Source organism: Strix uralensis, chromosome 1, assembly GCF_047716275.1.
Source record: "Strix uralensis isolate ZFMK-TIS-50842 chromosome 1, bStrUra1, whole genome shotgun sequence".
Lineage (NCBI taxonomy): Eukaryota > Metazoa > Chordata > Aves > Strigiformes > Strigidae > Strix > Strix uralensis.
In genome coordinates, this window is record NC_133972.1 from 62,541,854 (window position 1) to 62,553,368 (window position 11,515).

The following is an 11,515-nucleotide window of genomic DNA, read 5'->3' on the forward strand; positions in this document are numbered from 1 at the left end:
CCGCCCGGGGGCTTCCACTTGGTTGGTTGGTTGGTTTTTAAGGCAACGCGACTTTGTTTATAAAACTGACTCGTGGCCCTTTGAAACAAATTGTTATTAACCTTCCCCTTCTGAGCGTTTCATAATCACAGATGTTAGTTTGGAGATGATATCCAAACATCCCTGGGGTACTTTTGATAGCTGCATGGGCGGGGATTGAATGTGGAGGTCGGATATTAAATCAGCGGGATGCAGAATTACTTTTTTTTCCACAAACCCGAGCTAGCTAAATAGTTTTCCCCCTCTAACTCTGATATGCATTTCACAATAAATGGCGCGGGCATTTGCATATATAGTGCCTAGGTCTGGGTTTGTATATCGCACGCGCGATATACTGCATTAACAGGGAGCGGAGGAACACCTTCACTAAACCTTAGTGCTCAGATGCTTATTGAACAGAGTTATGGAAAAAATACCCTTAATTAATTACACGGAGGGGCTGGTGGCGCCGGGGAAGCGCAGATATATTTTTGCTCGGCCCTGAAATACTTCCCTGGGTTGGTTATTTTTTTTTTTTTTTTTTTATGGGACTCTGCTGCCTTGGCTGGAGGGAAAGGAGCCTGACCGGCTAGCAAAGAGCTGCCTGCCAGGAAAAAAATGCTGCCAGCCTGCCAGCCGGTGTGTGACTCCAGGGCCGGCCCTGCCTCTGCCCTTGCCTGCTCCTGCCCCTGCCCCGACGCAGCCGGGTTTTTGGGGGCGGCTTTGGCTTCGCTCCGGGGCTTGTGTGGTTTGGGGCTGTGGTTTTGCCTTTTCCCAAAAAGACACCTCCAGCAAAGTGGTGCTGCTTCGCTAAAATTGCAAGAGGCGCTTGTGCGGCAGCACTTTCTGTTAAATTAATTTTAAATTTTAAATTAACGAGGGCTAATTTAGTTGTGCTGTCCTTCGCCGAGCCAGCGGGGAGCCGCTGCCCGGGCGTGGGAGCGTTGTCTGGGCGGTGCGCGGGAGCCAGCAGCAGCTCAAAAGATGGCGAAAGGAGGAGCAGAGCAAATGTCTTCGAACCTGTGCCTCTTCCCATGAAAACTTTCCCCCAAAAATAGCGGAGGCAGGTGAGGAGTGCAGCCCATGTGGCTCTTTGCTGCTCCCAGCTGAAGGCACCGCTCACCAGTTGCAAATATCATAGTCTGGCTAAAATCCAGGCAGCAGCGAGATATTTTCTGTCTTTGCTCCAGAGACTGAACTAACTTAGAGAAGTTTCCCTACTATGTTTGGTGGTTTTTTGTTTTTTTTTTTTTTTTAAACCTAAAACTAAATACATATTCCTGCTGATGTCACACATCTGTTTTCTGTTCCCAGCGCTTCTCACAGGCCGGGAGAGGACAGGTGGAAACTTGGCTCCACTGCACACTCAGGAGCAGGGCCAAAATTTCCCCCAGTGCAGGCTTAGTGACTTCTTAAAAAAACCTAAAATTCTCCGTGGGACTTATCCACAAGTGTGTAACACACCCACGGTACCATTTAGCCGCATCGGACAACCAGAGCTATTTTTCAATCCAGCTTTAAAACTCCTTTATAGTGCCCACCGCCACCGATTTCTTCCCTCGGGATCATAAATCACCTGCCTCCGTTAGTGGGGGTGACCAAAAAAAAAAAAAACAAAACACAGAAAGTCTCCTCAAAGACACGTACACCAGGAAGGCTGGAGAAATCAAGCACGGTCTGAGGCGCGACCCGGCAGCATCCCCGCCGCTCCCCGGTCCCGCTCCTCGGGCAGGTGAACCCCGGGTGCCCCAGCCCAGCGGCATCTCCGCTCCCGGAGAATTTTGCCCTGTGCAGAATATATCCCGAAGCAGCAGCTTGAAAAAAGAGACCCAGGTCAAATCAGATTTGAGCCGGCACCCCCCCGGCCCTGGCTCTGTCTGCGAGAGCGCCTGGTGCCGCAGGAGCCGGCAGAGCCGCCCCGTTCCCGCTCCTCCCGCCGGCGGAGGATGGGCCGAGCTACTTCGGAGCTCTTGTGCCCTTTGTTGCAGCAAGGCGAGGGATCGTTTCGGTTTTGTCCAGCCCGTCCTAAGATCCTGGCACTGTCGTTTTTGCCAAGTATTTCACGGGGTGCTTGGCTTCGTAGCGTGGCATCGGCAATACTCCCGTCCCCTCTCGCCCCGAGCTCCAGGTTTACGTGTTTGTCTAGCAGAGGTTTTCCAACCGCAGCCTGCCAGAGCATCACACCACCGGGCGTTTAAAGTCTTGAAAAGGTGAAACCTGTTGACAGGACGTGAGGTTAAAGAGGGTTTTCTTTTCCGTTTTCAGATCCTTTTTAACACGGGGAGCGCCTCGGAGCCGGGCTCAGTTAGGGCTGGCGGTTGCCCTCTCCTTCATCTAGAAATGAATCCCCCAAAGTTTCTTCATTAAGTCAAAAGGCTGATGAAACGCCTGGCTGCAAAATCACCTCCCTCATAAATCGCCACGGAATTTACCTCCCTGTAAATAGCTGAAACTACGAAACACCTCTAACTCGAGCTCCAATGCTCATAAGCGCAATCTGAAGACTATATAAACATGTAAGGATACATAGTTCCTAACAGCACTACTCTATTGCAACGTCTGAGCGACACGGTTTGGATTTCGTAATAAAGTGGGTTGGGTCCTTTTTATTATTATTTAATGCAATCCTCGAGAATTGTAACACATAAAATGCAGCGAGAATGTTCACAATATTGAGAGCACGGTTGTAAATAGAAACATTCATATTTCATCCGATTATAAATATTTGATACTGCAATTGTAAAATGTACATGTTTATAAACTGGAGAGAAGAAAAAAAAAATCCTTTGCTTTCTTGCTAAAAGGCAATGTCATCTAATCCTGGCTCCTAAGCAACTGATGGCTATTCACAGAATTTAAAATTACAGGTTTTATTTTATAATTGGATTCTTTCCTTCTTTTTTCTTTTCTTTTTTTTTTTTTTTTTTTTTTTAAATTTACACTACTATGTACAATGTGTGTCTATTACAGCTGCAAAATAAAGAGGTTTTAAGGCAAAGCGAGAAGTTTCCCCCCCCTACAAGCAGCGTCGCAGGGGAGCCCGTTCCTGAGCAGCCGCCCAGGCGCACCCAGGCCCACGCGGGCCACAGCCCCCCACGCGTACCGTGGGGAAGGGGGACACCACGCTCCGGGAGAGACGGGTTAAACGCAGCGCAGCCCTCGAAACCCCGCAAAACTCCGATTACAAGGAAGTGTCTGCGTGGGGAGGGAAGGCGTGGGGAGAAACACCCACCCTCCCCCCTGGTGCCACGCAGCGTCGCGCTAGCGGGGACCGCGCCGTGGGATGGGGATGAGGATGGAGGGGAAGGAGAAACTAAAAATGTTACTTTATTTTGGGGAGTGGGGTGAGTAAAATGCTCCCAAATGCTTCGGGAAAGTGATGCCGGAGCGGAGCCGGGTCCCATCCCGTGGCCGCCCCCCGTGGAGGGGGAGTGGGACCGGGCTGCGACCGCACCCCGGAGCGGCTCCCGCTTGTCGGAGCTGGGGGTCCTAAAGTTTTCCCAACAAGTTGGGGGGGCGGGGGGATGCTAACCCCACCCCTGCATCCCGCATCCCCGCCTGCATCCCGCATCCACGCACGCCCGTGGGTCTCGCTGGGGGGGTTGATGAGGGAGTAGGGGCTCAGAAAAAGACCCCGGGCATGTTTCAAGACGGTGCTTTGAGATTTCTTTCCCTATCTTTACTTATATATATACATTCTCTTTTTAAATTAAATTCTTCACGTCTATCCCCAAAGTCAGCCCCGACATACATCCCCCCGCCAAAAAAAAAAAAAGAAAGAAAAAAAAAAAGAAAAAAAGAAAGAATAAAAAAAAAAAGAAAAGGAAAAGGGGAGGGGTGGGGGGGGAAAAAAAGGTAAAACTCATGGAACAAATAGGAGAACTATTTATTCGGTTCACAGTCGTGTGAAATGCAGCAATAAAAATCTTTGGACTTCAGCAAAAGTTGTTTTTAATTCTTTTTTTTTTTTTTGAATTTCAAAAAACAGCGTCCAATGTCCATTAAAACAGCGCTTAAGTCTATAAAAATATAACTTAAGCATTAAAAAAAATCGTAAAGATAGCGTCTAAAATCTCCATACAACCGAAAAAAAAAAAAAAAAACCAAAACAAAACCAAAACAACCAACCAACCAGCCCAAACCCCCGAAACCAAAACCAAACCAAAAAAAATCAAAAAAATATTTTATAATCAGATATCTTGGATTTTTACACCACCTTACCTGTAAATTATATATACATAGAATATTGCAGAATTATATCTAATACACAATATTTTCACTATTAATGCTGGTATAATCTTTATACACTGGCCCTTATGTTTATTTTTATTTTTTTTTAATTAAATTATTGCATTGTATAAACTTTGACTGCAAACGGCCCCCCTCCCCTGCCTCCCCCCTCCCTCCTCGCCCCCCCCGCCCCCCCGGGCTATTCACTGTCCGACTTGCCGTCTTTCGCCGTGGTGGAGTGGTTGTAGAGCCCCTGGGCCATGAGGTGCACCGCCAGGGAGTTCTTGCTGCCCGTCGCCTTCTTGATCTTGGCTCGTTTATTCTGGAACCAGATTTTAATCTGGGACTCGTTAAGGCCCAGCTCTTGGGCCAGGCTTTGCCGCCGCTGCTCGGTCAGGTACCGGTTCGTCTGGAACTCGGCCTTGAGTCTCTGCAGCTGCTCGGCGGTGAAGGCGGTGCGCGGCCGCTTGTCCTCCTTGTTGGGGTTTTTCTTCTTTGGTTTGCGGGAGCGGGGACCTACGGCCGGGAGAGAGGAGAAGCACCGACACCGCCACGCTCCGCTGCGGGCGGCCCCACGCCAGCCGCGCTCCCGCGTGGGGGGCACCCACGCTCCTGCCCGCGCCCCGCGCTCCGGCGCACCGCCCCCCCCCCCGGCCCCACACCCCCTCCAAGAAAAATAAACCGCGCTTTGTGCCTCCGCTGCCCGGGGATGCTCGGGAGGCGGCGGAACGGCAGCCGCAGCCCCCGGCGGCCCCGCTCCCTCCGCCGCCCCGTCCCCCCCGGCCAGGAACACACCGACCGGCCCTGGCCGCCCCGGGGGGGCCCGGCCCGCGAAACCTGCGCCGGAGGCAGCGGCGCGGAGCTAGATTTTATCCACCGAGCAGATTTTTTTTTTAAGGAAACCTCTCCTCTTTTTTTAAGGAAAACTCTTTACTTTTTTTTCTTTTTTTTTTTTTTTTTTTGGTGGGTCGTGATAAAAAAATGGAAACCCGCCGCCTGTTTACATTGCGAGAAGAAATCCGCCGAGTTGCTGCAGTGCCCATATGGCGCTGCACGGCCCGATCCGAATCGCCGGGATTATTCTCGGGAATATTATTCTCGGCAGCACAAGGAGCCTTTTCTGCCCGGGCCGAGCCATTGTGAGGATGTATGTTAATTAAATATTAACAAAGGAGAGCACTGGAGAACAATGGAGTAAATTCCAATTCAGCCCTGAATATACCTCTGAGTAAGAGTTTGTTTTCAGACATTACGAACTAATTTTCAACTCGTCCTACAATCCCTCCTTCAGCTGGCCGGCACTCCGGGTGAAAATCCTGGCTCGCTGCTTTTGTAAGAGAAAAACCTCTTTTTTTTTTTTTTTTTTTTTCTTTTTCTTTCCTGGGAGCAGATCTCCTGCGTGGTGCTTCCCATGCCTTCCCCCAAAGGTTTCTACTTTTTTTTTTTTTTTTTTTTTTACGAGGGTTTTATCAATCCGCAGGGGCCAGCCCTGCTCTCTCCGTGGTGGCTGAAGGACATTTTACCCCCTGGCTTCTTCTTTTTATTTTTTTTTTAATGTTTTTATCGATAATTTCAGGAGGTTCTGCCCAAGCCCTTGCCAAGAGACCGACCCTGCCAAAGAAGTTCCCCGGCTCTTGGAAATGTCCCCCGGCCCCTACAGAGCTGACCTGCAGCACATGGGGGGAAATTAAAAGAAAGAAACGAGACAGCGACCGCTCCGAGGCCTCTTTTAGAGAAATAAACGGTCGCGGACGTTTTTCTGGCTAAAAAAAAAAAAAATAAAGCAAGGCGAGGCCTGTGGAAATCCACTGTTCCCTCCCCAAAACACAGCGCGGGGGGTATTTTCCTGGCAGGGCAGGGAGAAGGGCAGCTCGCCGGGAGGATGAGCGGGGAGCCCAAGGCCGGGTATTTGTTTTTTTCCCCCCTCGCTCTTTGATAAATCCCGGCAGTTGGTGGGAAATGCCCCCAGCCCGGGCGGCCTCAGCTCCTCCTCGGCGGCGGAGAGGGAGAGACCCCCCCCGCTCTCCCCCTCGTCCCTCCGGCTCCGCGCATCCCAGCCACCCCTGCATCTCCCCCGCATTTTCGGGCGATTTTAAGACACACACCGCCCCGTCGTCCTGTGTCGTGTGTGTGTGTCCCCCTCCAAAAAAAAAGAAAAAAAAAAAAAAGAAAAAAAGAAGGAGCGGGAAAGGGGGGAGCGGGGTCTTCCCCTGACGCCCTCCCGGCCCCGCGGGCGGGCGGAGGCGAGCCGGGGAGCCCGGGGCGGGGGTCGCGGGGAGCGGGGGCAGCCGGGGGGGGCAGCTCTTACCTGAGGAGGGCCGGTCCGAGTACCGCGTGCAGTAAACCCAGGCGGGCCAGAGCATGGGCTGGTTCCCGGCGTTGGAGCTGGCCTGGGAGCTATCCGAGTCCGAGCTCACCGACAGGTCGCCGCCGCTCAGCCCCCGCGCTTTCAGGGCCGCCTCCAGCGCCGCGGGGTCCCCCCCCTTCTTGGCGGCGCCGTGCAGGGCCAGCCCGGCGGGGCCGCCCTCCCCCCGGCCCGGCGAGCCCGCCCCGCCGCCGGGGAGCGGAGCCCCGGGGGCCGGCGCCGCGGCGGGGCTGCGGCGGCTCTCCGCGCCGGGCCGCCGGGGCTCCCCGCCGGGGCCGCCCGCCTCCTTCCTCCGCCCGAACTCGGGCCGCAGGATGTTGTCGATGAAGAAGTTGGTGATGCGGTGCGGGTGCGGGTGGGGGTGCGGGGGGTCGCCGGGGGGAAGCAGCAGCCCCCGCCGCCCGCCGCCGCCGCCGCCGCCGGGCTCCGCGTCGCCGCCGGACTCCTGCGGCTCGGCCGCCTCCTCCCGGGGGCTCCGGCCGCCCTCCTCCATGCTGCGCGGCCGGCCCCGCCGACGGCTCCGCTGCCCGCCCCGCCGCCGGCCGGGCGGCTGCCTAGCGCTTTTTGTTGTTGCTGTTGCAGTCGGTTGCTCTTTATTTTAATTTTTTTAATATATATATTTATATATATATATACACGCACGCACAGGTGTCTATTTGCTTTCGTTTCTCCTGGCCGCGCCCGGCATTCAAAATCCAGAGTTTGCAAAAAAAAAAAAAAATTAATAGTAATTAAAAAAAAAATAAAGAAGCAAAACCAGGGAGACCCTGAAGCCAGCAGCCGAGCCTCCACGAGTTCCAACTTTGCCAAAAACAAAAATACACGGGCTCCGGTCCTCCCGCCGCCGCTCGCCGCCTCCTGCCGCCGCTCAGCCGCTCGGTCCCGCGGCGCGCTGCCGCCTTCTCTCCCGGCCGCCGCCGCCGCCGCCGCGCTTCATCCGCCCCCCCCGCGGAGGGAAAAAAAAAATATTTAAAAAAATTAATAATAATAAAAATAATCGGGGGGTGGAGGGGGGGTGGAAAAAAAAAACAACCGAAGCCAGCCACCACCAAGCGGGTGCCGGGGCGGGGGTGGAGGCGGGCTCTCAGCAGCCGGTGTCCCGCGGAGGGCAGGGCGGTGAGGGGCGCCCCGCGGGGCCCCGGCCGGCAGCGCCTCGCCCCGCGCCGCCCCGCGCCGCCCCGCGCCCGGACATGCGTGGGCCGCCGCGGGTGGGGGGCGTCCCGCCCTGCCGCCCGCCCTGCGCCGCGCTGCGCCGCGCTGCGCTGCGCTACGCCCCGGCGGCCGCCGCCGCCGCGCCCGGACACTTCCACTCCGGATTGTTGTCCTTTAGGTTTTAACGGGGCCCCCGCCGGTGACGTCGACGGCCCGGGCACTTCGACACGTGCCTCGGGCCAATGATAAAGCGGGCATGCGCACACGTGGTGCGGGGAGCTCCGGTAAGTGACAGCACCCACGCCCCTCCCCCACAGCCGGGCCCGCCGGCCGCCGCCGGGATGCGCGTGGGGCAGCGGAGGGGGGGGGTGCCCGGCCGCGGGGCGCGCACCGTCGCGCCCCCATATTCCACCCCCCGCGGGATTATTGGGGTTTTTAATTGCCCCGCTGTTTACCGGGGGGGGGGGGGGGGGGGGGGGGGGGGGGGGCGCGCATCCCACAATTCCTTGCAGAAATGCATAAATAATATTAAGCGAGCAGCGGTGATACAAAGGGGGTCCGGGGGGGGGGGCCGCGGAACGGTGCCCAGCCCGGGGCCTGTGGGCTGCCCGGGGGGGCGCGGCGCGTCCCCCCCACCCCGCGGCGCGGTTCGGCATCCGCGGCGGCGGTAATTGACTCGTCCCTTCCCGCAGCCGGACAGGAGCCTTTGATCTCTCCCGCCTGCCCCCGAAACGGCAGCGCGGCGCCGTGCTCCACCCCCCCCCCCCCCCCAAACCGCCTGCCCATCACCCTCTGGACCCCCAAAAACCCTGCTTCTTTGGGACGGGAAAGCTGCCGCTGCTGTTTCTGTTTTGGCTTTTGTCTTTAGGGAGAAATCCCCCGGAACAAAATTAGGGAGCAAAATGCGGCTGGAAGGCTGAGGGGGTGGGGGGTTGAGGCGGTTGGGGGGCGCGGAGATGCTCCGCGGGGCGCGTAGGAGGGGGCCTAGGAGGCGGGCGCGGGGTCCTTCCCCCGCAGCCGGCCCGTTATCCCTCTCCGGGGCCCGCCGGGTGTCACCGCCCCGATGGGGCGCACGGCGAGGGGCTGCGCGCCCCCGGAGGGCCGAGCAGGGCCAGGCCGGGGTCGTCTTGGCTCCGGTGGCCGCCGCACCCCCCACCCTCGGCTTTCCCCGCTCAGTGACATTTTTATTTGGAGGAGGCTTCCCTGCGGGTGCCGTGGACCACTCCCCGCCTTGAGGGGAAAGGGACAGCGAGCCCTTCCTCTCCTCTCCTCTTCTTCTTTCCCTTTTTCTTTTCCTTTTTATTCCCTTTAATCTTTCATTTTTATTTCATTTTAAATTTATTTCCCTCTTTCCTTTGCGTTTCGCAGCGGGTCGGGTCCGTCAGCAAAGACCAGCGCTAGCCGATCCAAAGTTGTTTTGCTCAAACAAGCACCTAGAGGTTAATATCTTCAAGCGCCCCATGAAAAGCGATTAGCCTGTCTCCCAAGAAGTATTTTCTAATTACTTGGAAGCCCTCGCTTTGCCACTACCCCATAATTAAACGTGTTCAAGGTGCTGCACTTCAAATATTTCGCTCCCGGGCGGACCCACGTTACCGATAAAAACTTGGAACCTCCCTGAACCCCGCGTTACCTGCCCGCTCTGCCGGGCGGGACCTCGCTGCCGGTACCACGGCAACCTTCCCGTTCGTTATCCCGCTCCTTCGCGGGGATATTTATACCCTGCGGAGGGCAGGGAGGAGAATTCCTGGGAGAAACTCCAAAGTAGGAGATAAACAAAGCTGTACAAAACAATTACTGCATCTGCCTGTCCTCTGACAATAATCCAGCACCTCAGGTATGCAGAGGCAGCGGGGGGGTGGCGGGGGGTGAAGGGGTGATCCGATACCTAACCGAGGAAATCTGAATGATCTAATTTTTTTTTTTTTTTTTTTTTTTCCCCAAGGTTATTTTTATCTGGGAGTTCAATCTCTGTAGAAACATTCCCCAGCAGCGCGTTTTCTCGCCGGCCTGCGGGCGCCCCGCCAGCGGCATCGCGGCGTGCGGGACTTTTCCTCGGGAACGCTGCGGGTCACCGGGAGAGGTGGCTTGGAAAGGGGCTTTTGGCTTCGTTTGCTTCTTTGCTTCAGCCTCCCCTCGCAGCCCCGGTGCTTGCAAAAGTCACCTCTCCCCACGCCAGCCGGATTTCTTTTCACTACGCTCCCCGCGTAGTTTCAACGAGGCTTATTCCGCGCTGCTGCACATTAAAAATAACTATATATATTTTCCCTCCCGCAAACAGGCGAGTGGAGGGGTAGAGCCCCACGCATCCCCGTGCGGACCCCACGCACCGTGCTCTTTCCTCGGTGCTTTTGGCACTGAGAAGTTTAAAAGCGGGATGGCAACCAGGGAGCCCGGTATTGGGGAGGGAGGGAAAGGAGGGAGGGAGGGAGGGAGGGAGGGAGGGAGCGGCCGGTCCCCTCCCGCCTGCGGCAGCGCGGGCAGACTCCGAGGCCGGGTATAGGGCAGCGGGCAGCGCGGGCAGGCTTCGGGTCCGGGCAGCGGGCAGGCTCCGGGGCCGTTCGTGCCGCTCCTCCGGGCGTCCCCTCCTTCCAGCTTTTCCCACACTCGGAAAGAAGCAAACCACGAAGCGCTGGGAAGCCAAAATGCCCAGGGCAGCGGTGGAAGCGCAGGGAGGGTCTGGTCCCCCCGCCCCGTCTTCCCAGCACGGGGAGGACTGCCTGCAAAACGCTGGCAGGCACCAAATTTCGTCGGTTTTTCAGCGATTCCTCCCGTTTTCAGCCAGATGATGTCTGGCAGCGGCGCTGCCCCGCCGGGCAGAGCCTGGGCACACCGCCGCATCCCCGCGGCCGCCCCCATTTCCCTCCCGCTTACACCCGGCACCGACTTTATTCCCAAGCGGCGCCGTTTTGGGCAGCTTTGCCGGCGCTTTGGAGCCGGTGGCTGAGGACGGCGGGGGGAGAGGTCGCCGCTTCCCCCCGCGCTCCGCCGCGGCTGGCCGCGCAGCCGGCACTGCGCCAGGCGCTGCCCGGCCGGGTGCGGGCTCAGCTTTCCCCGCGGCCTCGCATCGGTTTGGGAGGGGGAAAACCAGCAGGAACCCCCGCCGAGCCCCCGCCAGGCTTCCCCCGGAGCCGGCCAGCCGGGAGAGCTCGGCCGTCACGGCCGCGTTTCCCCAGCGCCGCCGGGTTTCCACCGCACCGCCGATAACAAAAATAAAAACAACCCACCCTAAACCCCCAGATTTTCCCAGTTCCCACCCCCGTGCCAGGTGGGATCAAGGGCGCTTTGCAGCCGCCGGGCTCCCACGCCGACAGCTTGTCGTGGGGCCGGCAGTGCCTATCCACTTCACACGGGGAAGCCTTTCCCGTCAACGGAGGTAAAGGAACGGGGTGGAAAGTGTGAGTTCCACTTTCTCGCAGGATCATAAAAATTTTATGACCGGCCTGCGGCGAGGGCAGAGCCCGCTGCCGCCTCGCCCGGCCCGGCCCGCGACGGGGCTCGGCGTGAGGCGCGGGGGATGCTCGGGAGCGAAGGGCTGGGGCGAATGTCAGAGCCCTGACGCGGGAAGCAGCTGGCGGTCACGGCTGCCGTCCGCAGCACGGAGTGGCGGGGGGCAACCTCACCCCCCACCCCTCCCACGGGAGGGAGGGTGCGCGGGTGGGGTTCAGAGACGGCCCCTGCCCCGCCATGCCCGTGGCCCTGCCCTGCCTCTGCCCTCCCCCTGCCCCTGGCCCTGTCCTCCCGCTGGCC

The 11,515-nt window shown here is 57.6% G+C and overlaps 1 protein-coding gene across 2 annotated transcripts; it reads right to left on the reverse strand.

Moving 5' to 3' along the window:
• Positions 1-213: 213 nt before the first annotated feature.
• EN2 (engrailed homeobox 2) lies at positions 214-7,812 on the reverse strand. Of its 2 annotated transcripts, XM_074868826.1 has the most exons (3): positions 6,557-7,812; positions 4,468-4,764; positions 214-2,352 (listed from the first exon to the last, which is right to left on the reverse strand). In XM_074868826.1, exons 1-3 carry the CDS (start codon positions 7,104-7,106, stop codon positions 2,324-2,326), a joined length of 876 nt encoding a protein of 291 aa, XP_074724927.1. In that variant the 5' UTR covers positions 7,107-7,812; the 3' UTR covers positions 214-2,323. The 2 variants fall into 2 exon arrangements, with proteins under 2 accessions (XP_074724927.1, XP_074724937.1); XM_074868836.1 differs by lacking the exon at positions 214-2,352 and having other exon boundaries at positions 3,884-4,764.
• Between the last annotated feature and the right edge of the window lie 3,703 nt (positions 7,813-11,515).